We start from the raw sequence: 26,438 nt of genomic DNA, 5'->3' as shown, positions 1-26,438 counted from the left end.
TTTGGGGTAAGCTAACTTCTGTAGAACTACAAGATAAATCAGTGGTTGGGAGGAGATGTAGGGTGGCTGAGGTAAGATGTAGTATACACAACAGCACATAATTAAGTGTCTGAGGTAATTGTGAGAGTAGGTGACTGGATTAAGGTGGAAAACCAAAAATACTGGAGGAGAAAAATTCAAGGAATAGAGGTCAGGTGCTGAACGCCTCATCTGTGTAGAATATTGAACTAACAAAGAATCAAGACGAAAGTTGGACAAAGTTAGCCCAGAGATAAATTTTAAAGAATAAGGAATGTGACCAAAGGATCCACAGGAGGCTACAGGAAAGACGGGTAACAGGCAATATGATGTAATGGAAATCACATTTGATAGATTTCCAGAAGAGAAAGGTAAAATAAAGAAGCATCAACGGGAAATAAAAAGGGCACTTACCCACCTCACTTAGTACAACAGATATGAAGAGAAAACAGCATCATGTATTAAATAATTATATAGGACATCATCCTATTATCCCTTTAATTACAGATTAAAGGGAATGAACATTTAAATTTGATATTGTCAAATAACCCTGTAATGAAACAGTCTACCAATGTACATTCTTACCAATAGTGTTCCCTCCATCCAGTTACACCAGAGACCTGACAGTTAATTCTCTTCTCCCACCCTTCACATTTTACATCCTAAACATCTATCCAATCCCTGCACACTACTTGAGCTCTAATATGCATATTAGAGCTCTCATATCTATCTCTTACCAAAACAAACATGAGAGCCTCCCATGCAGACACACTGTATTCATTGTAGATCCTTCTGAACCTTTTTATTTCAGTCAGTGATATTTTTAAAAATTCTACAATTATAGTTACATATCTCAAAAGCTTAATTATTTTAAATACTTACTAGTATACGAAATTCTCCTAGTATAAAGACAAAATTTCTCAGTGGGGTTTCCCAAGGTTGGCCCCTATCTACAGCTTCAACCTCATCTCCCACAATGTACTTCCATGCCCTCCATGTTTTAGTCATATTGGTCTTCAGTTACCTTCATCTACCACAGGCCCACAAAAACTTTGCGTCAGAAATCTCTCATTTAGGTATTGGCCTATTTTCTTAACCTATATCCACTTACTCTTCTTTCAGATTTCAGCTTGATTTACTCTTTATTAAAGACTTCCCTGTCAAATCTTCCTATAATTTACACTCTTAGCAACATTTCTTCGTCTTTGTAAAATTATCTTAATAATAATTTTATATACATTTGTGTGGTTATTTGATCAATGCCCACCTGCCTGCCCATTAACAAATTTTCATGAGGATAAAGCTCATGAAAATTTGCTCATAACTGTATCCCCAGTTTCCACTTGTACTTTGCATATGTAAGAACTCAATAAATATTTGGAAGACTAAACCAGATGTAAGAGTACCTCCACAAATTTTCAATGCCACTGTGCCTTCAAAGGCCTTACACTATAATTCTTAAACTAGAGTCATCCATTAGATATAAACGCTAGTAGTATTCACAAATACAAACATTTCTCAAAACAATAAATATTTCAATGTAATAACCCGTCTTTCTTAAAGAAATTCTCTAAATGTCATAGATTAGATCTCTGTCCCTTACATATAAAAATTACTTTGTTTCTAAACTTCAATTAATTTTACAATCAACCAGTATTCTTAATTCCATCTTAATACACATACTAAAATTTAAAATTATATTAAAATACATTATCATGTTGCAAACATATAACTTTTCCTCTATTATAATCTCCAAGTTGTAGGTTGAAATTCAAAGTGTATGTGATGGTGCACTGTAACTGTTAGCTACAGATAGTTCTTATAAAGGCTAATACCCTTTAATTACCAATCACAGATAAAGAGTCTGAGGTCGTTAAATAAATTAATTTAAAACTATAAATAAAAATGTAACACCTACACATTTGAAGGTATCATTAACATTAGAAAATCACTATAAGTGAACATTTTAGAAAACAATACAACAGTCATCCCTTTCCAGTGGTAACTTCTTTCTTTCCTTATCAGTTATTAAATAGCTGTGGCTATTTTCAGATTTTCCTTTACCCACTGCTTCTTCCCCACTGGTTTTGCTTTAATCTTCTCTCACAATTTTAGAATTAATAAACGCATGCTGATGACTTAAAACATTTTATGCACATCACTGGCTTCCATCTAAATACTTTCAAAAAACCACCTCTTTTGACAGTAAATCTACCCCTAGGCACTAAGCTTTGAAAGCAGGAATTGAGGGCTGTTCACTCTTATACTCTAGCACCCAACCTTGTGCCTGGTATTTGACAGGCCTCATAACCAAACTGAATTTAATGATCAAGAACAGAAAAAGATTTGCCTCATATTGTTTTTAGTAAACACATATGGTAACTACAATCACTTTCTGTATAATTAGAGATAAACCTGAAATGTGATAAGCCATTCAAAAATAGTCAATTTGAATCATGGTAAAAGGAATGTGTGTGTATAATATTTATATATGTCTCCAAACACTAAGGATTTTTTTCCAAAGTTCATTTTTAAGACTGAGTACCGTAACAGTAACACAATAATCTAGATTTAGTCAAGTCAAATTAATCTACTATGTTATATATTTATGAAGATATAAAATATAAAACTTGGCTTATGGAGAGGTATTCATGGTCCTAAACTATTTGGCAATTTAAAAAATACTCTATTTCTATGCATCATCATATTTAAAAAGTATTTGTTTTTATAAACAAGCAGAAAAATCATAATCACAGGCATACAATGATTTAGATATGTCTAGAAATTATTAGCTTGCTCATATAATTATAGGTTTCAAAGAGTATATGTTAGTATTGATATAGTCAAGAAACCCTTCTTCAATAACTATGTCATCTATAGAAATATGTGTGACAAAAATATCATGCTCTTTAAAAACAGACAGGTACTTTGGTGGAAGTACTGAAAGGAAAATCAATTCTCAAAAAATTTCAGATAAACAGAATATAATCCTGGGTAAATATGAAATGCAGGACAAGTCTTATATTAATGCCAAAGAACAACAGACTGTCATTTTGGTGGAATGCCCCATACAGGGAACAACTTTCAGACTGCAGTTAATGGTAGTGGCTGGATCAAACTGGCTACCCAATGTATATAAATTATTTAATATAGTTTCCTCATATGCAATCATTTACCTTTAATTATGTGTCAAAACTAGTAATTATTTTCATTCACAGGAAGAAAATTCTTATCATTTTCTCACTATTAAAAGAAAAAAAATCTGATTCCCCAAACAGCTTGTTCATCCAAGCTGTTTAAATTTCAACCCAATTCTTACCTCTGGGTGAGAAATGTCTCAAGCAATATTCCCTCCCAGAATATGAAATTATAAACATCATCTAAGGGGATGAAAGAAGCAATGAAATATGAAGAAAAAATATGACAATGACAAATATAATGCCAGTAAGTAATTTAATCTTATTGTAAATCATTTTTCTTTCCCCATCTAAAAGAAAAAAAGAGAATTACTCTAAACTCTCCTGAAAGATAGAGAAAGATGCTAGCAAGATAACTGGTTTGTAAACATAGCACAGATATCGACTAAAAGTATTACCTCTGTGGTCCAATGACAAACACCCATTTCTACTAAAAGTTGATGTTATGGAAGATCTCTAAATAAAATTACTACTATTACTTCTTCTATTCCCAAGCCAAAGTAATTGTCCTTAAAATGGGACAGAGCTATAAGCCTGAAGTTAGAAAATGTACTAAATTAAACTAAATTTCCTAGACCCCTTAGGAAATATTAGGAAGACTGATCTTTAAATATCTGCATATAATTCCATGATATCTACCATTTTATTCCTTTATTCCTTTAATGAAGCTTTTCTCTAATATGTGTATAAAGTGTATTGACAAAGCACTTATATCCCATGGCCTAGATAGGAAACATACACACACACACACACACACACACACACACACACCCCTAAAAATTTCTGAGAGGTAATGAGTTCTGCAAGAGGAATGAGTCTGGGTTCAAATTCTGGCTCCTTCAATTTTGTGCCATATGCCCAAATTACTTTACCTCTTTCATTCAATTTTTATTCACCTAACATTTACTGATCCCTTTTAGAAAAGATGACACTGAAGCTGAGAGCTGAAACACAAGAAACAGCAAGACATGGAAGAGCCCATGTAAGAAGGAGCCCAGGTAAACATCAGGTCCCAGCCTGGAAAGTTTTAGGGATGGAAAGACGGTTGGTCAGAAACTTTGCGAGCAAGGATGAAAGAGGTTAGACATATGGTTAATGAGTCAAAGGAAGATCACAAAGGTATTTGCAAGAGAAGTTAGGAGTAAGGAATTTGTCATTTATTCTAAGTAAAATAGCAAGCCTTTGGAGAGAAAGGTCACAACTTGGTTCATCTTGGTGATCTGTGGAAAATGGATTTTTAAAGAAAGTAAAAAAAGGAAATCAGTAGTTCAGATGAGAGGTAAGGAGGGTATCGGGGAGAAACAAAACTGGACAGATTCTGAGGATATAGCTGTAATAGGAATTTTTATACAACTTTCTTTTTGATTAGATGCAAGTGTGAGAGAGAAAAATTTTCCATGAATTCCAGAATTGTAGTTCAAATAACTAAAGATGATGCTACTGTCATTTACTCAGATAGAAAGACTAGTGGACAAATTAGTTCAGTGGAGGATTGTGGTGAGAAATCCAGGAATCTCCAGCCTGGCCAACATGGTGAAATCCCATATCCATTAAAAATACAAAAACTAGCCAGCTGTGGTGGTGCATGCCTATAGTCCCAGCTACTCGGTAGACTGAGGAATGAAAATCGCTTGAACCTGGGATAGGGAGGATGCAGTGAGCTGAGATGGTGCCACTGCACTCCAGCCTGAGACAGAGTGAGAACCTGTCTCAAAAAACAAAAAAAAGACGAAAGAAAGACGGAAGGAAGGAAGGAAGGAAGGAAGGAAGGAAGGAAGGAAGGAAGGCAGGCAGGCAGGCAGGCAGGCAGGCAAGAAGGAAGGAAGGAAAATCCAGATCCAGATATCACCTTTGGATACGTTAAATTTGAGTTATTATTTACATATTGAAGTGGCTAAGTCAAGTGTTTGACTGAAGTATAAAGCCGAAGTTTAGGGGAGACACAAAACCAGAGACGAAAGTATGACAGTTATCATCAAATAGATGGTTATTTAAGGAAAGAGATGATAACTACCTAGGAACAGAGGGGAAAATAGTAGAAACAAGGCATTCCAATACTATGTCCTATAATATGTCAATATTTAGACATTGAAAAGAAGAAGACATAGCTGCCTAGGAGAGTTAAAAGTAGTGGCCAATGAAGCAGGGGAGGAATAAAATGATGTTGAGTAACTTAAGCCTAGGAGGAAAAATATTTCAAGAAAGGATAGTCAGTTGAAGCAAACACTGCCAATGAGTCAAGTACAAATTACAGATTTGGCAACACAGAGCAGTCTCACTGAACTGACAGCAAGAGATGTCCAGGTGAAGTGGATTAAGGGGAGATCAGAAAATGAAAAACCTTTATTGACAACTCTTTCATTAGGTGTTGAGGGTGAGGAGCAAAATGGAGTGGCACCTGGAGAGGAAAAAGTAGACAGGTTTCGTTTATTTGTTTGTTTTTAAGATGCACTATATGCAAGTATGCAGATGGAAATAATCACATAAAAGCAAAAATTAGTGTTTCAGGAGAGAGAGGGTTATTACACAAGGGAAATTTTTGAAAAGACTAGAGGAAATGGGATCCAGATCACAAGTGAAGGTGTTGGCCTTTGACAGGAGCAAGGCCTTTCCAGCCATCATTAGAAGCCATTGAAATTAGGGTTTATTCCCAGTTCACTGCATATCTGAACACATCAGAATAGCTGTCACCAAATAACATCTTGCACATCAAGAAAACACCAAGAACACCTACATTTTTAATTTTTAATTTAATTTTTTAAGAGATGGATTCTCACTGCATTGCCTAGGCTAGAGTGCAATGGCTATTCACAGGTGTGGACACCGCACACTGTAGCCTCATACTCCTTGCGCCTCAAGTGGTACTCACACCTTAGCCTCCTGAGTAGCTGGGACTACGGGTGCCAAACACATTTTTTAAATGGAGTTTAGAATATCCTATATGGCATCTCCTTTCACCTAAAAAAACAGAGAGAAAAGAAAAAGAAAATACAAAAACAAAAAACCCTCTCTGTAGACTACAAGAAAAGTATTTATTCAAAATTCACCAATTTATTAAATATGCATTGACTAAATTTTTAATAAAAGTAATTCTTTAGACAATTCCATGGGTACAAACCTTACAAAGGCATTAAAATAATAGACCGCAATCAATATTTCTTCAATCAAGATCAGATATCATAGATGTGCCTGAGTAGGTACCATGATTCATCTACTTAAAAGAATCATAAATAAACTAAAACATCACAATGTTGTCTTTTTATAGGTACCGCACTATAGAAAGCTAATTGTCCAACTAAGAGCAACATTATACTATTTCATAATGTAAATGGTTCATTGGTGGTTATTCCACATTGTAACTATAAAACGTAAACATGAATAATCAAAGTTAATTAATTCAGTGGCACTGGACCTATGTCTCCTGTTTGTTGCATATTGGTGATTTCACAAGCTAGATTGTCTGTTTAATTCTTAATCGCACTTAATTACTTGAATGAGTAATCTAGGAAATGTAACTTACTCAATTTCAAAGAACAGCCTAGAAATTAGAAGATAGGGCCGGGCGCGGTGGCTCAAGCCTGTAATCCCAGCACTTTGGGAGGCCGAGACGGGCGGATCACGAGGTCAGGAGATCGAGACCACCCTGGCTAACACGGTGAAACCCCGTCTCTACTAAAAAAATACAAAAAATTAGCCGGGCGAGATGGCGGGCGCCTGTAGTCCCAGCTACTCAGGAGGCTGAGGCGAGAGAATGGCGTAAACCCGGGAGGCGGAGCTTGCAGTGAGCTGAGATCCGGCCACTGCACTCCAGCCTGGGCGACAGAGCGAGACTCGGTCTCAAAAAAAAAAAAAAAAAAAAAAAAGAAATTAGAAGATAGGGCCCCTCAATAAAGTTATAGTCATGTTCACTGATGAAACTGGAAGAACTTCATAGTATTTGTATTAATCTATCAGAAACAATAATAAATTCTTAAAATATTTCTCCAAAAATTGTTTGAAATTTATTCTAGTGGACTTAAGTCATGTTTGCTCTCAACGAAGGGTCTGCAAACTACAACATGAGGGTTAAATCCAGATGGCTGCCTGTCTTTGTAAATAAAATTTTATTGGAACACAGCCACATCAACACAGCCACACCCATGCATTCACATGTGGTCTACAGATGCCTTTGTATGACATCAGCACAATTGAGTAGTTGTGACAAAAATTATGTAGCCCAGAAAGCTAAAAATGTATGCTATCTGGCCTTTTGCAACAAAATGTTTCCTTATTTCTACTTGATTTTCAAAAGAGGCAACACATTTTTTAAAAAGAACTTGTCAGAATGGGAGACTTTTTCCCCAAAATAAAATAAACACAAATACCTTCAATGGAAGGTATTTAGTACACATCACAGTAACCTGTAGAAATGCTAGATAAGAAATGGTATTAATTTTCTTCTAAATGTAACAAGCTGATATATGAGAAATCAGAAATATTGTAACTAAATGTCAATGTATATCTTCCAGAAGAGATGGCTTACAAAAAAAAAAAACCCAACCTACAGACAGCTATTTTATTATAGTACATTGTGACATATATCCCAAATAATTAGAATGAGCAATAACAAAAAAAAAGCCAATGTGCTTATAAACAATAATCTATTATCTGTAAATCTATTAGTCTTCTTAAGTTGTAGAAAACAACAAATATAATTACAAAATACGTATTCAAAACATGTAAACCACTAATTTTCCACTTGTAAAAGCCTGATTCAAAAAGCAATTTACTTTATGGTTTACTTAAGCTTTGCAACTACATTAAAATATGATAGTATATACACAACAGCTTGTTAACAAGATTATCATAACATTAAAATCATAATGTAGCACTTCAATTATGGATACTTAAAATTAAAGCTAATCCTCACAGTACCAATTTTTATCTCCTAAATAATTTTAGCTATTAGCTGCTCATTCAAAGTCTGTATCTAAAATGATAAGCATTCTAGAGTAACGACTTAGCTCTGCACTTTTCTTTGGTAGCAAAACAAAAGCTGCATCCCTTCTTTCCTAGTCTTTAATACACAATCTTTTGATACTAAGGGGAAGATGCAATATTTTCCTGACCTTGCTTGGTTTGGCGCTTCTTATTCACGTTGCTGTTGTCAATGCTCTTGTTTCAAATAGATACATTCTGTATATCAATGGTACATATTTTCTTTTTCAGTTTTATCATCCCAAATATATCAAACTGTTACTTGCAATATTAATTTGATTTTTTTCTGCAAATACTATGTTTGAACAAATGTCACCTAGTACATACGAGGCACCAGGTGGAACAAACCAATGCTCAGAGTAATGAGTATTATAATGCATTTCATAAATAAATAATTAATAACTTAATTAATCATGTTAACCTATTAACTGATTTCATTTGTTCTACTGTTTCACCAGATTTGTACTTGATAATTATGTAATCAATATTTCTCACATTCGAATTCTAATTCAAGTTTAAAGTGAAGAAGAAGATTCTAAATCGACAGAATTCTTTTATTTATAAATGCCAGTTAATAACAAATACATAAATAATCCAGAAGCATTGTTGCCGACCATATGGTTGATTTTACTAAACACTGGCAACAGCTAATATAATAGTTTTCTTCTATTTCCCCTATTAAATTATATTGGGATCATCTAAAACTGAGTGTCAAATCTTGCTTTCACTCACTTCTGAAGTGAGTGAATGGAAGTAATAGTCCTAATTTACATGGCAAACAGATAATACCAAATGTATGTATCTATAATACCAAATGTATGTATCCATGCGTGTCCATGTGTATATATGTGTATCGACATATACATACATTCATATTACAAAATGCACAAGAAACTAATTATATAAATTACCAAATGTGTGTATCCATGTGTGTGAATGTGTGTACATGTATACAAAGACATATACATACATTCATATTACTCAATGTACATGAAATTAATTACATAAATTTAAAAATTACATAAAATCCATTACATATATTTTCTGACCTGTATTTCAATGATATTTATTAGGACAGGTGCATGATTATCTAAAGTAATGTTGCACTATTGTCTTTTGATTTCAAAATATCTGAAAGTACTCATCCTGACTGACTTATTCATGTGTTAGGTGGCATAAACCAAATCAAGGAACCTGCTCTGGGCATGGTGAAATATGAGTTTTTCTATAATAGAAATGATAAAGATAACGTCTTCTCTGTGCATAGAAGACAAGAGTATACTCTTCTCCTCTGCTGATTTGGGGAGTGAGGCTTTCAGGAGGTTCCTGCTGATCTATTTAGTGATAAAAAACTTGAAAAAACATAATTAAGATAGAATTTTACAAACGATTACAATAGAAAAGAGCTGAAACACTGCTTCTGAATCCAATCTCACTGCTCAAAACTTTTCACATAGTTAAAATATACCCTTCTACATGGGCATTTCTGATTATAAAGGAATTTGTTTTTGAACACTTTGAAAATAAAAAAATGTTACAAATGTTAAATCATCTATTATTACTTGCATCATTACATAACATTTTCAGAATGTTTAAAAAATTATTTACTTTCCATACTATTAAACAACCTGCTAATTTCACTCGAAGTATTTTGTTAATACTTTCTCATTTTACTTATTTGATATTCTTCTTCAATGCCACTTCGATTTTTCCCTAAGAGCTTTATACTTCCTTTGTAAACTACTTAATCAATTCGCTAATCTCAAACACTTAGGGTGCCTTCTCCTTCCCCTCTTCCATTTTTAACTATTTTAAAAGAATTTCATAGAACTTCCTTGTATCTTTGTAATCCTAATGAATACACCTGAAGGGCAAGGGAACTCCAAACTCCAAATGCTGTCATGGTGCAAGTTTTCCTTGACTGTTGCAAAGGGGAGATTTTATAGAGAAATATATACATACATGTAGTATCTATATAATACATACCACATATGGAAATATGCATATACATACACACACACAAATCTCTAAGAATAAGATAAAGTAGAATAATTATCATATTCTTATCATTAAATCTTAGTCAGACGAACAAAATTACTCGGTTCATGGTTTACTAATCACGGCTTACTTGGAGTCATGGTTTATGTAGAAGTATCAGTTAAAGTATCAGTGTAATTCAACCATTATATTTAGCAACAGATGCAATATTAACATAACCCAAATCATAAACAGTTAAAATAATACGTAGGTTCCAGTAGTAACATGATCCTTAGGTCAGATGGTAGTCAGCACCAGTACTACTGAACACTAACAGAGGAGTGAAATTAAAGACATACATTAGACTATTACACAGACAGGACATACCTGAAAAGCTGAAAAATTACCTCTTTTAAATGTCTTGGAATCTCTTTTCAGACCTCAGCCTTTCAATAAAAAGTTAGATTGCTATTTATATTGCTTCTACCTCTAAAAGTCCTTGAGTTGAAGGTAAAGAAACAACGACATTAAAGCGATTTTAACCTTTTGACTCAAATAATATTTAGAAATGTTAGACCTCTTAAAAGCTACTTTCCAAGTTTACGTGGTTATACTTTCATATTTAACTCTGTATAAATGGCTGTCTATGATGCACCCACAAATAGTATTACACACACCAGTAAAAAAGCCAGCACAGATAAACTGTGCAACTCAACATCACCATCTAGTGACAAAATTCTTAACACGTGATGAAGCCAAATGAAAAAGAATACATTTCAGAGACATTATGTACTGGTAGTTCATCTTTATGGTACTAATGCAAATATACAGATCTCACTAAATAAACTTGGCTCTGCAAATAAAATCATGCCTAACTGGCAATGTTAGCACTCCAAAAACAATTTGTATTCTTGCCATAGAGGTATACTTATGTATCTATTAACAATCTATATTTTATGCATATTAATTGACACTGTAAAAAACTCCCAAAAGCATTTTTGTTTTTTTTATTGAGTATATTCTATATGTACCTCTTCTTTTTCAGAATCTGATGTCGCCTTTTCTCAAGTTATTCAATTCAAACGCCTTTCAATTGCATGTATCCATTACCCATAGCCCTCTACTGCCTGTGAGACTGAAAAGGGACAAAAAGGCAACACATGGGAGGCCAAGGAGGGCAGATCACCTGAGGTCAGGAGTTCAAGACCAGCCTTACCAACATGGTGAAACCCCGTCTCTAATAAAAATACACAAATTAGCCAGGCATGGTGGCGCATGCCTGTAATCCCAGCTACTTGGGAGGCTGAGGCAGGAGAATCGCTTCAACCTGGGAGGCGGAGGTTGCAGTGAGCCAAGACTGCAACAATGCACTCCAGCCTGGACAACAAGACTGAAACTCCATCTCAAAGCAAACAAAAAAGAAAAACTACAACACAATGTTAAAAGTGGCCCCATCTTTCCTCTTGTTGTTCAGGATTTACCACAGGGGCTAAAACAGGCACGAAAAATGATAGTATAGAAATCAAGTCACCCTGGCATGATTACAGAGTTGAATCAGCCAAGATAAACAAAAAATATGATGAAAAGAAGTTGAGAATTTTACCTCTAAATTCATTATCATAATATAAACCAGAGATTTGATCTAGAGATGATGCACTTTTTTTCCTGACCTTAAAATGTCTTTTCTTTATCATTTTCAGAAATCCTGTATAAGATTTCCACACCCACGGCACTACAATGGACTATGTAGAAGTTGGAGAAGAGATACTGCTTCTAGTGTTCTATATGCTAAGACTGCAGTGAACTTCTCCATTGAATTCCATTATTTATGTATTACATATGTAATTCTTGTAAGCACATACACCATTAAAAGGAAATAATGTATACAAACATTATATTTTATACCTTATTTTTATTATTTTTCATAAATTACAAAGCATTCTCTCTTTTTTTTTTTTTTGAGACGGAGTCTCGCTCTGTCGCCCAGGCTGGAGTGCAGTGGCGCAATCTCGGCTCACTGCAAGCTCCACCTCCCGGGTTCACGCCATTCTCCTGCCTCAGCCTCCTGAGTAGCTGGGAATACAGGCGCCCGCCACCGCGCCCGGCTAATTTTTTTTTTGTATTTTTTTTTAGTAGAGACGGGGTTTCACCATGTTAGCCAGGATGGTCTCGATCTCCTGATCTTGTGATCCGCCCGTCTCGGCCTCCCAAAGTGCTGGGATTACAGGCGTGAGCCACCGTGCCCGGCCACAAAGCATTCTCCCTTATATATCCTAGTTCCTCATATAAATCCTAAGAGATTTTAAATCCTATTTTACAAAAAAGTAAGAGTAAAATAATTAATTTACCTAAAATTACAGTTGGAGTCTCAAATTTGATTCTTACTATTGATTCTAGTATTCATTTCATAGTTTTAGTTTTCTCCAATTTTCCTTCTCTATTTTTCTAATTATTCATAATATATTCCCATTACAGAAAATATAGAATGGAAAAGCATAAGCCTCAAAAAATTATCTGTACGCCAACCAGCCAGATGTAACAGCCACATTTCACTCCTATTTTTTTCTCTGAATTTTTTATATTCAGTTGAGATAATATTCCACAAGCAATTTTGTTTCTCTCTCCATATATATACACACACAGATTTATTTTAAATATATGTAAATCTGTGTATATATCTGTAAATATAAATATATTATATATCTGTATATATACACAGTTTATATAATTTATAAATTTATAAATATTTTAATATTATAAAGATGAATATATAAATAATAAATATACATTTATATGTAATCTATAAATTTGTATATATTTATGTTATATATGTATATAATTTCCTTGTCTATTGCCTCAATGGTAGACAACTAGTTTCTATTAAATTTGTTCATGGTTATATTTGATAATATGAGTATCACATTCATATTATCCATAATTTCTATGGCTTCTGTATACTATATTCCTAGAAGGTAAATTAATACAAAAAGGTATGTTTGTTTTAAGGCTCTTAGTACTTAGTGACACAATCCTTTCCTTAAACGCAGCAGTAATTTTCAGTCCTCTGAGAATGTGAGAATGGCTGTCTCACCATTCCATCTCTAGCCATCTGTGAGAATGGCTGTCTCACTATTCCATCTCTAGCACTCAAAAACTTCCTTCCCACCAAACTGCATTAGCAGCAATAAGCAAGAGATCAGTGTATTTTTTATGAAATTTACACTTTTTGTTTGCCATTAGAGTTGAATATTTTCAAGGGCTTCTTAATCATACTTTGCCAATTATCTATTGAGCTCCCAATTTTTAAAATCTGTCACACATATGGCAATACAGTACATTGACATCTTTTAATTTTGTGATTTTTCCCCATTTGCATAAGCTTTATAAGTTTGTTTTTAATTGGCACATAATAGTTGCACATATTTATTGGATACAGTGTGATGTTTCAATACATATTAGATTGCGTAATGATCAAATCAAGGTAATTAGCATATCTATCACCTCAAACACTTGTCTTTTTTTTTTTTTTTTTGAGACGGAGTCTCGCTCTGTCACCCAGGCTGGAGTGTAGTGGCGCAATCTCGGCTCACTGCAAGCTCCACCTCCCCAGTACGCGCCATTCTCCTGCCTCAGCCTCCCCAAATAGCTAGGACTATAGACGCCCGCCACCATACCCGGCTAATTTTTTGTATCTTTAGTAGAGACGGAGTTTCACCGTGTTAGCCAGGATAGTCTCCATCTCCTGTGACAACACTCCAAATTCTCTCTCGTTATTTTAAAGTATACAATATATTACTGTTGACTACAGTCACCCTACTGTGCTACAGAACACCAACTTCTCATTTCCACTCCACACTACTCTCCCAAGCCTCTGGTAACCACTATTCTACCCTCTACTTCTATGAGACGACCATCTTTAAACTCCACATATGAGTGAGATCATGCAGTGCTTGCCTGTCTGTGATTAGCTTATATTCACTTAACACAATGTCTTCTAGGTTGGTCCATGCTGTTGCAAATGACAGAAGCTGTTTTTTTTTGTTTTGTTTTTGTTTTTTAATGGAATCAAAGCTTAGTGATTTCTTAATCTACTTGTTAGTGTATCATCTGTTCCCCCATCTCAATCTCAAAGAGTCACTTCTATATTCCACTGGACTTTGGCTGTTTCATTTATTTCCTTTAGCTCTTTAAAAATGCATGAAATTTCCTTTGGGCCGTGTGAACTGAGACTATAAAGTCTTTTTTTCTCTGTTGTTTTTTTTTTTTTTTTTGGTCCAAATACCAAAAACAAACAAACAAGCAAACAAAAAAACAAAAAAACCTTTTATACCATTTACTGGGGGATTAAACATGTCCTGAACTACTTGGGGTACTTTATCATATAACTTCATCAGACCTTTATAGTATCTATTATCAATTACAGACACTATTTGTTTTAAGTAACACTTAGAGTAACTTAAGAATTTCCACCTTCATTTTGAATATGATCACATTAAAAGATGTCAAATTCTTAGGGAGGTTTTGTTGTTGATTCTGTTGGGCTTTCTATGTATAAATCATGTCTTTAGAAAATAAGAGCTACCTTGTCTCCTCTATTATCAAATCATACATTTTAGTTTTGGCTTTACATCTATTACCAGGTTATGGATCTACCTTTTACTGTTAGTTTTCTAAGAAAGTAAGTGTGTCTATGTGTGATGTGTGTGAACATGGTTTAGCTTCACTCTGGCCTCTCCATTGTTGAGAACTCTGTTAAGTGAGAGGCAGTCAAGAGTCACATTAGCAACACAAAAACAACCCTTTAGGGCACCACAGACCAAACCACAGCCACTAACCACATATAAGTGTTTAAATTTAAATTGATAAAAATTAAGTAAAATTAAATGTTCAGTTCTTCAGTTACATTCATTGCATTTCAGGTACTCAGTGGCCATATGTGGCTGATGGCTCTCCACTAAATGGAGCAGATGGAGAACATTTCTCTCATCATAGAAAGGTCTTCTGGGCAGCACTGGTCTAGATGTCTCTAAGAGCCACAGAACAATGGCCAGGAATTCCATTCCTCTATCCTTTTCTTTTTAGGCACATTATATTTCAGTGTAGTCTTACTCTGTTAGAAAAGGTTATTCAGAATTTAAAATCCCAAAATATGTTTTTTCTGGCACATATTTTCCTAAGCCCTGTATTTTCTTAGACATCTGGCTGGACTCTCCTTCTTTCTTATCCCAATGCACTATTCTTGGAAATCATATGCCTTCCCTTGGCTACAACAAGCATCAAAATACTAACAAGTCTTAAATGTGCACATCAACTCTCAGTCTTTTCCTTTAGTTTTTGCATTATATTTTCCCTCTGCCTATTGCACATTTACACATGAGTTAACCTTAGCTATCTCGCAGTCACCTGAAAACCCAAATCTTCACTAATCCTCTTTTTTTCTCTCTCCCTACCTCAGTTAATGTATTTATTTAATGTTTTATTTAGCTAGCATATTCCAGAGAAGGTTGTAACCCCTCATCCTTTTTACACATCAGGGCTACAGGCTCAGGGCATCCTTAAGACTGGGATCAGGAGGAAGCATGGGAGGGATCTAAAGTGATTTGTAAACTCAGATACTGACAACAGACCAGATTCAAGACTGCAGAGCAAAGACTGACCAAAAAGACAGACTGGATGAAGTGGCTAAGAATCCTCTCTTTTCTAAGCTCATAGAAATAGTAAAACCCTGATAAATAAGGAGGTACCCAAGATGGTGAAAGGCCCCCAACACTGCTGCCACAATAGGACAATCTTCAGATGTGGGTCCAGTTCTGTTCCAGTTCCTCCTGGCTACACACACCACTGTGGGACAAGAACACCACTGTGGGCACCTGGAGCCACTTAAGGGCTGCTAAAGAGATCAAGCTCATAAGAAAAAGGGATGCTCCCATAGCCAAGCTATGCCAGGTCAATGGACTAATAGAGAAGCTACTATGAAATGTTCTGGACCAGGGAAAAGACTGAAACACTCAGTCTCTGGGTCTTCACCTCAAGCATATTCCAAACACATTTTAAAAAGCACCTGACCCCCCGTATACTAAATTGTTGTATGCTATTAATTACTAAATTATTCCACCATGTTTAATGAATCCAGACATTACCAATAATGTGTGTGTGTAAAATATATAACTTATGCAAACAAGTACATTTCATAGCCATAAAATTAAATCCTCATTTAAGTAATCCAGACTACTGCTTTGTCTCATAGTATGGGTGGTTGGGAGGTTATTCCAGTCAGGTAATAATTGTTTTTCTCATCACTTCATCTCTAGTTTTTTTTAAAAAACAGGACATCCTGGTATGTTCTAAAATGGTATGCATTACAAAATTTGGCAGAATTTAATAATCTCTTCATATGAAGTTAGTTCTTAGAATTCAATTTGTTTTTTTCTTGAGGACAAATTTCCTACACTGATTACATATCCTTTCCTTGTTCGTTGTATTTTCCTCTTTCACATCATTTTTCATTCACATTGCCTCTTTTTCAGTTCTTTCTGTGTCTCTGGTCTTCAGTTCTTTTATTCAAAGCATAAGAGGTGGCACCCTCTTTGTCTTCCTGTTTGTCTATGTATTTACTTCAAAATAAATAGATATAAAAATATAGAGTATAACTGCAGTTTTCCAAGTAAATATTGACATGCATGTTCACTGTATTTAAACTTATCATAATAAGCATTTACAAAAATATGTTAAATTTATAGCAGTGGTAACTTTAGGATAAACCACTATGTTTGGTGAAAATCAGAAATTTATTCATAATTTCTGCATTAGCCTTTTCCAAAACAAATATTTTACATCTTATTTTTAATTTACTAAAATTTTCAATAACTTAAACTTTCTGAGAATATCTGATTGCATTTTATATAGATACAAATTCTCTATTGTGTACTCAGTTTTATTTTTCCCTCTTTTTTTATTAGTAAAGACATTAACAATAAAATAGGCTCACTTGCTCCAGCTGGTAATTTCTCATACTAGTAATATATTATTCCTCTTTTTGTGACATCATAATCATCTATACAGAAGTACCATGTATCTTTGTGTAGAAGCTACTGTTTCCATTAAATTTAATTACCTCCCCCTGTGGTTTTAAATAGAAGTGGCTTCAAAATGAGGGCAGCTTCTATTAAATTTAATTACTTTCTCCTGCTGCTTGCATGGTAAAAGGAAGGTTACTAAATGAGAGCAGCTTCTAAACTAAAGTATATGGTAACTGTTTGCTGGCAATAACAAAATTGTATCTAAACTACCTTTCTAGGAAGCCTGTTAGGTTTATCCTTTCTCTCATTTTAATCTTTTTAGCCTTAACATCCTTAAAAAATGGGCATTAAGACAGAAGAAGGCATATATTTAAAATCTATTTTAATTTTATAGGCTAAATAAACATAAATATACTGTTTCTTTACAAAGATATTGGAAATTATGCTACTCAAATATTCAAGCTCAGAACTTTTAAGACTACTATCATTTGTTGTTTTCTCACTCTAAGGATGATGAGTTTTATTTCCCACACATTTTTAATGTCTAGTAAAAAGCCTTTCTGGATTCTGATCAAATAGATTTGAAAAATGCTTCATTAAAAGTTATTTAAAAGGCATCAAATTTGGGACAATTTCACATAAATATTCAGAATTACTAATGTTAAGAAATGAAAAAAGAAACAAGCAAGTCAGGGTCATTATAGACCACTGTAGTTGAAAGGAAGTTAATTATATGCTTTGTAATAGTGCAAAAATGTAAATCACTAAAAATACTATAATATAATATAATCCTATAAAATGTTATAGAAGATGAAAATGTAAGTACCTCTCTTTAAATTAAATATTAATTAGGAGGAAATACTACTCAGTTAAAGCACCATTGTACAATTTTTTTTTATATACAGGCAGAATTTAGATGAACAATATTTTCATTCAATCACACAGTTTAGTATAAATATAAAACAAGACACCCCTTAAGCATTTTAAGTAACAAATTAAACATTTACATTTTTTACTGTGCACTGAGGCTTAACATTTATGCAGCTTCAAAACCAAAGTACAGCCTCAAGGGAAGTCTCTCCACTGACAAATTAATACCTTAGAGAACAGAGCTGAATGGTGGCAATGAACTCATTTGTTCCCCAAATAATGAAGAATGACTTTTTCTTTACCACATCTGTGACTGTTGCTATGGTGACCCAGACTTACCTCATTGCTTCTCGGAGAGCTCCTCGCTCACCAAGAGTCGTGTGCTTGATGTCATCAAAATTATTCTCTAGCTTCTCACAATTCTGTAACATATTTAAAAATTGCATTAATTCTCTAAGATCCTGAGAAAAATTATATCTATGCAGTTAATGCAAAAATGTAATTGATTATATTGATCATGGATTCATGAAAAATATGCATACCACTTTAATTGGGTAGGATTCATTAAAATTGACAGTTAAATCCAACAGAAACAAAATAAAAACATTTTATGATACAGCTGTCACAGAAGTCTCTTTATCAGTTTTTCAAAGTGGAGTCTCATTATCAATTTTTCAAAGTGGATAAACACAAGAAATGAATTTATAAAAGAAGGGAAAACTTCTTAAGTTTGGAGGAATAAAAATTAGTTCTCTAAAATAATCTTAAGCATAGAAAATCCAATTTAAACTCAAAAGATAAAACCATTAGAGTAAGTTTTAAATCACCATAAACAGTATACAATACCAAGTTCTAAATAAGTTAGCACTGACTAACTTTTATGTATACTTAAAACTCACTTAACCTGATAGTACTCAAGTTTTGAGGGCATAAATTGTAGAAATTTTATATTTATATATAATATATATTATATATATATGAATGTTTTGGTACCCTAGATTTCTTATGGAATTTACTGTTATTTAGGTAACAAAATAACTGGATTTAGTGTATGTTAATTTTACAAAAAGAAAAACTAAATAACAAAATTTTAGTATTAATATGTTCTTTCTATTCTTGAATAAGTATGCTGAATTCTACAAAATTACAGAAATTATATTAATAATTCCCAATGTATAAGAATTGATTTGAAATATATTGGTATATAAACCACTCTTTTTAACCTTGACATTTTTTAAAACTAGGTCAAATTAAGACGAAGATCCTTTTAACAAACACATACAGTTGTATACTGTTATAATTAAAATCTTTGAAATTACCAAAATTAATCTAAAATATTTAAAATTATATATTTTTCAAGAATCCTTTTTTGGTATATACATTAAAAATATCCTCTTTTGTTTCTCGTCTTCTCACATTTTTAGAAATGTCTTTTCATGAAGAGAATTGCTTAGCTGAGATCAAATTTGTTATTTTTCTAATTTAAGTATACTGTATTTGTGTCCTGTTAAAGAAATTTAAAAACTTTCTCAAAGTTATAAATGTTGTTGCTTGAGACCATTAAGAAAAAATATATACAATTTTTTGCTTGTTTCTTTTTGCCCCCGAACTCCCCCATCAGCTTCCCCCTCTTTGCCAATCCTACAGCAATTTTTTTAATTTAATTTTTTTAAATTATACTTTAAGTTGTATGGTACATGTGTACAACATGCAGTTTTGTTACACAGGAATACATGTGCCATGTTGGCTTGCTGCAGACATCAACTTGTCATTTACATTAGGTATTTCTCCTAACGCTATCCCTCTCCCAGCCCCCCACCCCCAGACAGACCCCAGTGTGTGATGTTCCCCACCCTGTGTCCACATGTTCTCATTATTCAATTCCCACCTATGAGTGAGAACATGTGGTGTTTGGGTTTCTGTTCTTGTGATAGTTTGCTGAGAATGATGGTTTCCAGCTTCATCCATGTCCCTACAAAGGACATGAACTCATCTCTTTTTATGGCTGCATAGTATTCCACGGTGCATATGTGCCACATTTTCTTTATCCAGTCTATCATTAATGGACATTTGGGTTGGTTGCAAGTCTTTGCTATTGTGAATAGTGACCCAATAAACATATGTGTGTATCCTACTGCAATTTTTAACTTTACTTGGGCCTCCGCCACTGTAGAGGAACAAATTTATAAAATAATTAAAGAAATAACAAAATTAGTAGACATACATTTTTTAAGATCCATTCCTAGCATAAACAGCAGGGTTGGAAGATTACTTGACTATCTAGTTTTTCTAGCCACAGAGACAGGAGATAAACACACTCTTGGATTAAAATAAGAGCAAGAAGGCTGGACAGAGTGGCTCACGCCTGTAATCCCAGCACTTTGGGAGGCCGAGGTGGGCAGATCACGAGGTCAAGAGATGGAGACCATCCTGGCCAACATGGCAAAACCCCGTCTCTACTAAAAATACAAAAATTAGCTGAGCATGGTGCACGCGCCTGTAGCCCCAGCTACTCAGGAGGCTGCGGCAGGAGAATCCCTTGAACCCAGTAGGTAGAGGTTGCAGTAAGCCAAGGTCACCCCACTGCACTCCAGCCTGGCGACAGAGTGAGACTCCATCTCAAGAAAAAAAAAAAAAGAGAGAGAGAGAGAGAAAGTGGACACGTGGACACAGAGAGCCTGTAGTAGCCACACTGAGTAGCCACACTGAGCTCTCAGTGATGCCAGGAACTGAGCACAGCCAAATTTCTGATTCAGCTGAAATATCATGTTTCAGAGTACCTTCACTATAATGAGAAGAAGCCTCAACCTTAATAATAACTTTATCAGGAAGTGGTTAAAATGGCATATTCTGCCTTGATGTGGAATGTGAAACCCAAAATGAGTATTAAGCTAACTAACAGAAGAACGAAAGCTCCATGTCTTACACTTTGTGTCTGCATCAAGTTTATTATGCCCAACAGAACAATAAAGGAAATAAGCACTGCAGCATTTAAACAGTTAACTATTACCTTGAATAAAAATACTTCTGTATACAAAAATTGAAATCAAATCTATTTTTTATGCTTCAAGAACCATATATAGAAGCACTAAGTAACAGACACACGATTTGAATTATATTTCAGACAATATTAGTCTCTTGCCATATAGAATAAGTATTTCAAGCAACTAACATCTTTATCTGCTCAAACTTCTCCATAAATAAAAGTAAGCATCAAATATCCACTGAGTAAAGGGCAAACAGAGTCACTGTCATGTTCACCACCAATAACACTTATCTAACATTAGGGACAACTGTAGTTTGTAAAACTGAGCCAGCGGCCTCCCATCAAAATCTGTTCTCAGCCCAGTTTATGTGAGCATGGATCTGAGAAAAACTGTAAATTATTTATAATCAACAATATTAATGTTATTCATTCTTGGGGATTCTATAGGTTAGTATAGGACTGTCCCAGAATACGATTTCAGTGATAAGTATGACATAAGGGACTTACTTTACAGGATAGGAAAGTTCACAAAAATTCAAAAAAGTTACCTTATCTGTGGTAGTGGCCTGTGATTTCCACCCTTCAAGTGCCTCCTAATTTCCTTTGACCAATATAATCGCATGAGAAACCTACAACCATCACAGCAGAAAAAAGGAAAAGGCAACGGGTAAAAAAAGAAAAGGGGACAGAGAGAATGAACGAATAAACTACTCCTGAGAACAGCAAGCAGAAGAACAAAAATAATCAGTGATTAGTAATAAAACACTGGAACAAAAAGCAGGCCTGCTAGCCTAGACAACATGGAGCAAGAAAGTGGGAATACACAGGAAAAATGGAAGGTCACAAAGGTATTAAATTTAATGCCAACCAGACATGCCATGTAATATAACAGGCACAGGCTAGCTCTAATTAATTAGTAGAAAACTGAAAATTCAGAAAAAATTGTAGCAGCAACCATGGTACACATTATACCTTTAATATATAATATATAGTTGTGTGTGTGTGTGTGTATTAATTATAGTAAACCAGTTAATATTGAGTAGTTACTCTGGGTTACGTACTTTTTCTAGGAAATCTAACCATTTAATCTGCATGACAACCATATGTGTTCCTATTTTACAAATGAGAAAACAACCACAGGGGAGATTAAGATAACTTGCCCAGGGTCATATAGCTAGTAAGGGATAAAGCAGGGATTTGAACCCAAGTAGTCTAGCCTCAGAGCCAGACTCAAACTCCTCACGAGACTGCTTCTAAAGAGTAAACTGCATAAGTGAATATAATAAAGTTCTGAATACGCTTTCCTCTAGTTGTCGTCAAATTTAAATACTGAGCTGGATGGATAATAGTTTACTAGTAGAGTCAAATGGAGCAGAAGCTCTTGCAGGATTCTGTCTTACATCTGTCTGAAAGTGCTATACTTTATGATGTAGAAAAATACGGAATCCAACATACACATTTAGGCCAAATTAATACTCATAAATATTTTGCATGCAACAGTCTTTATTTGGGTCTGTGACACCACCGTGACAAATATAATGAGCAATTAAATTCCTATGTGTTCAGATTTTGGCAGCAATTAAAGTAGAAACTGGAAACTAAGCATCAAAAAGAACTGGTTTTGGTGGCCTCCTGCCAAATGAATCCCCATGGGTTGAGGGAAGGTCTAGAGTCTCAACTGTGATAGATTTCATAGTATTTTATATCTCGTCTGTGTTAAGGATTCTATAAAAGTATAATGAAACAAATAAGTAGAACACGAACAGTCACATGAAAGAAAATAATATACAAGGAAATTTATGAACGCTGATAAATTTAAATAAAATCCACTGAGTTATCTTTGCTCAAATTATACCAAAAAAAAATCACAAAATTCAACCAAACATTTACTGATTCTGGAGGTAGAAACAGGTCCAAAAAAAAAAAAAAAAAAAAAAAAAAAAAAAAAAAAAAACAGCTAGCAAATTAGATTATTAAATAAAACAAATCACTGATAATTCCAAAGGACTTTATTTCCATGGGACTGCATTTTTTATGTTTTAATGATGATAACTAAAACCAAGTCAGATCTAAAATTTATATACTACCTAAATTAAATAAATTAGGAAATCAATTTTAATAAATGAAAAGTCACAAAGAGTTAATGGCATAGCTATTGGAGTTTAAGTCTCAGAATTACTAAGTAACAAAGGCTCAAGTTAATGAATTAAATTTCACTTCAGAAAAAAAAAATCTTGAAAATCTACTACATGTCAGGGATAATACTATGCACAGAGTTATGCAGGTAAGTAAGACAAGACCTCAACTTGCTCACATGTAGTAAGAATACAGAGGAGCGAAAGGAAGTAATTCTCTTGGAACAAGAGATGACTATGAGTTTGTTACTTCCAAATGTGTCTTTGAAATGATTTAAAATTTTCCAGATTAAGAGAAAAAAGGGGTGGGGAGGGCTAAGGTAATAAAATTGGCTCTAGCCTCAGACCTTACCATCACTGTCTACCAGCTAAGTCCTCAGGCAAGTTAATTAACTCAGTTTCCTCATCGTGAAATATACTTACCTTCTAGAGCTGTCAGCAAGATTAAATGAGGTAATATATGTAAATCCATTAGGACCTGAGCAATGACATTTTCAATAAAGGTGGAAAAAGAGGAAAGAATAAACAGAAGAAGAGTATCCATGAATCCCAACTCAATCCTAATGGATCAGATTTTATATGGTGAAACAGAAAAAAAATGTGCATTTTTCATATTTACCAGGTGATTTTTATGAATAAAGTAAAAGAAAGAGAGTCGTTATGGAATTTTTTAAACCTTTTGGTCATAAGACTCCTATGAGAGCATAATGAAAACCATGACGCTTTCCCTTAAAAAAATACATTTTCACAAAAGTACATATGCACAAGTACACAATATGCTATGCTATATACAATTTCAGTGGGCCAATACAGCCCCTGAAGCCCATCTATGGCCCAATGTCTATGTGCACCAAATTTTAGTATCAGGGAGGATGATTTCACAATGGACCTAGACAGTTTAGAGAGGGAAGTTACAAATCTAATCAGTAGTCCAAGAACCCTGTGAAACAACGGGTCCAAAAATTGGCAAATTTTCTATTGCTGTTTGACAATAAAGCATCTTAAGTACAAATATTAAATTGCTAATTAAAAAAAGATATAAAAGTCAATCCTGTTGCCAAGCTAGGAATGAAAACCAGTCATTCACTCATTCATTCATTCAATATTTACTTAGAACATAATGGGCGCTAGATAGTATGCTAATCACTGAGACACCAAGGTTTAAAACTTTTTTTAACTCCTTATTATCAAAAATATAGCCAATAGAGTAACTGCTGTAAAGTAAATATGCCTCACATCCATTGCCATGTATTGTGATATATTAGTAATAATTACAAATCTGAGTGGTCGAAAACCCGCAGGATACTAAATTTTGAAGGAACTTCAGAGAATTATCACAAAGGAAACCACCACTCTTATGGAGGCAATGATACATTTCATATTTTAACATATGAGGAATATTTAAGTAAAATGGCACACTCCAACATGTACTGCTACAATTCTAAGGCAGTTCAATGTTGGTTAATATAAAGCTTTTCTTTAGGACATAAAGTAAATTGGGAAAAGGTAATACAAGTACATGCATTTCTCATGTAGCTAGAATTTCCTAAGGTCCAGGTTCCTCTAAAAAAAAAAATTGAGTCAATAGGTGAACTTACTCTTCCTGGAAAATGTTGTATCTTAATTTTTGCACTCAACAAGAAGTCTCAAAATTAGCCCTGCTGAAGTTCTTTACAAGTAAGAAATAATTACTATATTCATATTTTTTTTAATTCTAGATGAACATTCTACTATCAATATATGATTTCCAGGTCTAATCAAGAGATTCATATTTCAATAGATAATTGCTTTTCCCTTTGGTGTGTCTTAACTAGTCTAATCCTTTCAGGGAACATTAAGAGGTAATCATATTTAGCTAATGTCATTTCACTAATTGTGGGCAGCTTACAATCAGGCCCTGTCTAGGAGAATCTTACATGAGTCACAGTGAAATACAATATAATGCAATAGGAGAGGTAGGAGCTATGCAGAGAGAAAATTTGTTTTTGAGTTTCATCTCTGCAACTGAACAGCTTATGTTCTTAGGAAAATGCTTAACCTCTCAGTCTGCAAATGGTCCTTCATAAAATGAAGGTTTCAATGAAGATGATGAAAGTAATATTACCCACTCAAAGTGTTATCATAAAGGTTAAAGTAAATAAAAACATGTATGTGAAAATATACACATGGTTCAAATATTATTCCATATTTTTTAAAAGATAGAATGAATCTCATTTCTGCCTTCATAGTGTGAAAGCATGTTAATTTTATTTGAAATATTTTAAGATTTCATCTCTCATACACAGTAAGAATTAATATTTTAGTACTTCTTTGAGATAAACTAAAATAAAAAGTTTAGCTACAGTATCCTACCTGCTAATAATTCATTACTATATCTATGAGGGGTCAAGAAAATTCAGGATAAAGTATTGGCTTTTTAATCATAATTTCACATTTAAAATTACAATGCATTTGATTGCATAATGTATGGTTATGTTTTGACTGAGCCTCATATGGTTTACATGATAATCACACGAAACACAGTGTCATTATTTCAACATATATTGTGGAGTTCTATGTCCCAGGTACTGCCAACCACAAACTATTATACAAATATTGATATTTACTATTTTGGAAGCCATTATAATTTACTCATTCACTTAATCTTGACAAGAGGAAAGCCTTTCCAAGAGCAGTTTAAAAATGAAAATCTACTATTTCAACCAAGGAAGCCTGTTCACCTTCAAGCTCTGAATAATCTGACCAATCTCCACTAAATTAATTAGCACCACAGGGAAACCACAGCTACACGATTGCTCTCTAGGATATTATCCCTATCAGGATACAAAATATTATGTAATCTAGATGCTTTAAACCTAAAACAATCCCTTGTCCTTGATGGAGTTTTCGCTGAAGCATCTGGCAATCCCTGCTAGACGAAGTAGTGTCTAAGCAAACGAGGAAAACTTTGGTATCAGGGATAAGGTTGGGGTGGCAAAGTCAAATAAATCCACTGTTACTACTTGAGCATCAGTGGTGTTCCTCTATGTCTCAATTTTGGATGGTTAAGTTTTTCATCTATGTTTATAGGACTATCACTCACTTAAGAATATTAAACAAATGTCTCATTTACTTGATCCAATGAGTTTGTTCATGCATTTATTAATAACACAGAAAACATGTTATTCTTAGTATTTGGAAATCAATTTTTAATGTATGCTTCATTTAGTTAAAATATACAAAAGTCTATTTAGATGGTATGGCTGTGTAATGCAACGCG

The 26,438-nt window shown here is 34.0% G+C and overlaps 1 protein-coding gene across 5 annotated transcripts in view; it reads right to left on the bottom strand.

Moving 5' to 3' along the window:
* The window catches only part of DPYD (dihydropyrimidine dehydrogenase), an 881,134-nt gene that overhangs the window by 760,430 nt on the left and 94,266 nt on the right, over positions 1 to 26,438 (bottom strand). For 3 of the 5 annotated variants that reach the window (XM_033199100.1, XM_033199098.1, XM_033199101.1), the window contains exon 3: positions 18,398 to 18,480. The exons of the other annotated variants lie outside the window; for them this stretch is intronic. In XM_033199100.1, coding sequence (XP_033054991.1) covers positions 18,398 to 18,480 — 83 coding nt within the window. The remainder of the gene's footprint in view (positions 1 to 18,397; positions 18,481 to 26,438) is intronic. 5 annotated transcript variants of the gene reach the window in all.

The sequence above is a fragment of the Trachypithecus francoisi genome, unplaced genomic scaffold (assembly GCF_009764315.1).
Source record: "Trachypithecus francoisi isolate TF-2019V2 unplaced genomic scaffold, Tfra_2.0 Lachesis_group5, whole genome shotgun sequence".
Classification (NCBI taxonomy): domain Eukaryota; kingdom Metazoa; phylum Chordata; class Mammalia; order Primates; family Cercopithecidae; genus Trachypithecus; species Trachypithecus francoisi.
The sequence above is the reverse complement of the archived record's forward strand: the minus strand, read 5'-3'. Positions and strand labels throughout refer to the sequence as shown.